The sequence below is a fragment of the Plasmodium reichenowi genome, chromosome 5 (assembly GCF_001601855.1).
Source record: "Plasmodium reichenowi strain SY57 chromosome 5, whole genome shotgun sequence".
Classification (NCBI taxonomy): domain Eukaryota; phylum Apicomplexa; class Aconoidasida; order Haemosporida; family Plasmodiidae; genus Plasmodium; species Plasmodium reichenowi.
In genome coordinates, this window is record NC_033650.1 from 1,063,066 (window position 1) to 1,064,146 (window position 1,081).

Here is a 1,081-nt window from a genome sequence, read left to right on the forward strand (position 1 = left end):
ATACAAATATAAATAATGAAATAATTATTGAATTTGAAAAAGGTAAATACGAATAAAATAAGGAAAACAAAAAAAAAAAAAAAATATATATATATATATATATATATATATATATATATATAATAAATAAAATAAAATAATTATAAATATGAACAAACACACTATTATTTATTAAAATTTAAACAAAGTTTTTATAAAACAAATAATTCAAAATACAACAAATTTAATTTTTTTTGAAAGTATATGAAATATAAATATAGGTATATATAGTATAATGTAAAATATTATATATATATGTATATATATATATATATTTGCTATTTTCATATTTCATTTTTCATTTATTATATTTATGGTCATTTTTTTAATTTTGTTATATTAATATATATATATATATATATTAATACCTTTGTAACCTTTCCTTCAAAATAAGCATCAAATCATTTTTCTTTTTTAAAATAAATTCATCCCATAACTTTATCTTATCATCCATGAATGTAACAAATTCTTCGGTTGGACATGGATCGGGCTGAGATTTTAAAAATTTATCAAAATTGCCTTTATCATCATTATCCATTTTTGTTAAAGTGGATTGAAGGATATTATTATATTCCCAAAAATATTTGGATCTATAATTTTCGGATATTTTATTTTCTTTTGCAAAAGTAATTGTAAATTCCCAAATTTCATCTACCATACGCAGAAATTTTTTCCTTTGATGATCATGTAATTTGTAATATGTATCATACATAACATTTTTACTTACAGTTTTATCAAAGGTACACATAATATTTCGTATTTCATCAGGAGTATATTCCTTCGCAGCTCTTCTTAAATTATGAAGTTTAATTCCTTGTTCTGTATAATTTAATGTCCTACATGAATGTGCTTTCATTTTATTTTTTTTCTCATGGTTAAAAAAAGTGTTTTTAAAACCTTCCATTACATTAGATAACATTCTATTATGTATTTTATGTATTTCATATTGACAACCGCTCTTTTTTTTATGTATCATTACCGTCTATTAAGAAAAATATATATATATATATATATATGTATGTATTCTTATCTTTAGCTCAAA

The 1,081-nt window shown here is 19.3% G+C and overlaps 1 protein-coding gene across 1 annotated transcript; it reads right to left on the reverse strand.

Moving 5' to 3' along the window:
• Nucleotides 1-400: 400 nt before the first annotated feature.
• Nucleotides 401-1,021, reverse strand: PRSY57_0531200 (exported protein (PHISTc); the record flags this gene model as incomplete). The annotated part of the gene is made up of 1 exon (XM_020114581.1): nt 401-1,021. A coding segment is annotated over one exon (621 nt), but the record flags the coding sequence as incomplete, so codon positions are not given.
• Between the last annotated feature and the right edge of the window lie 60 nt (nt 1,022-1,081).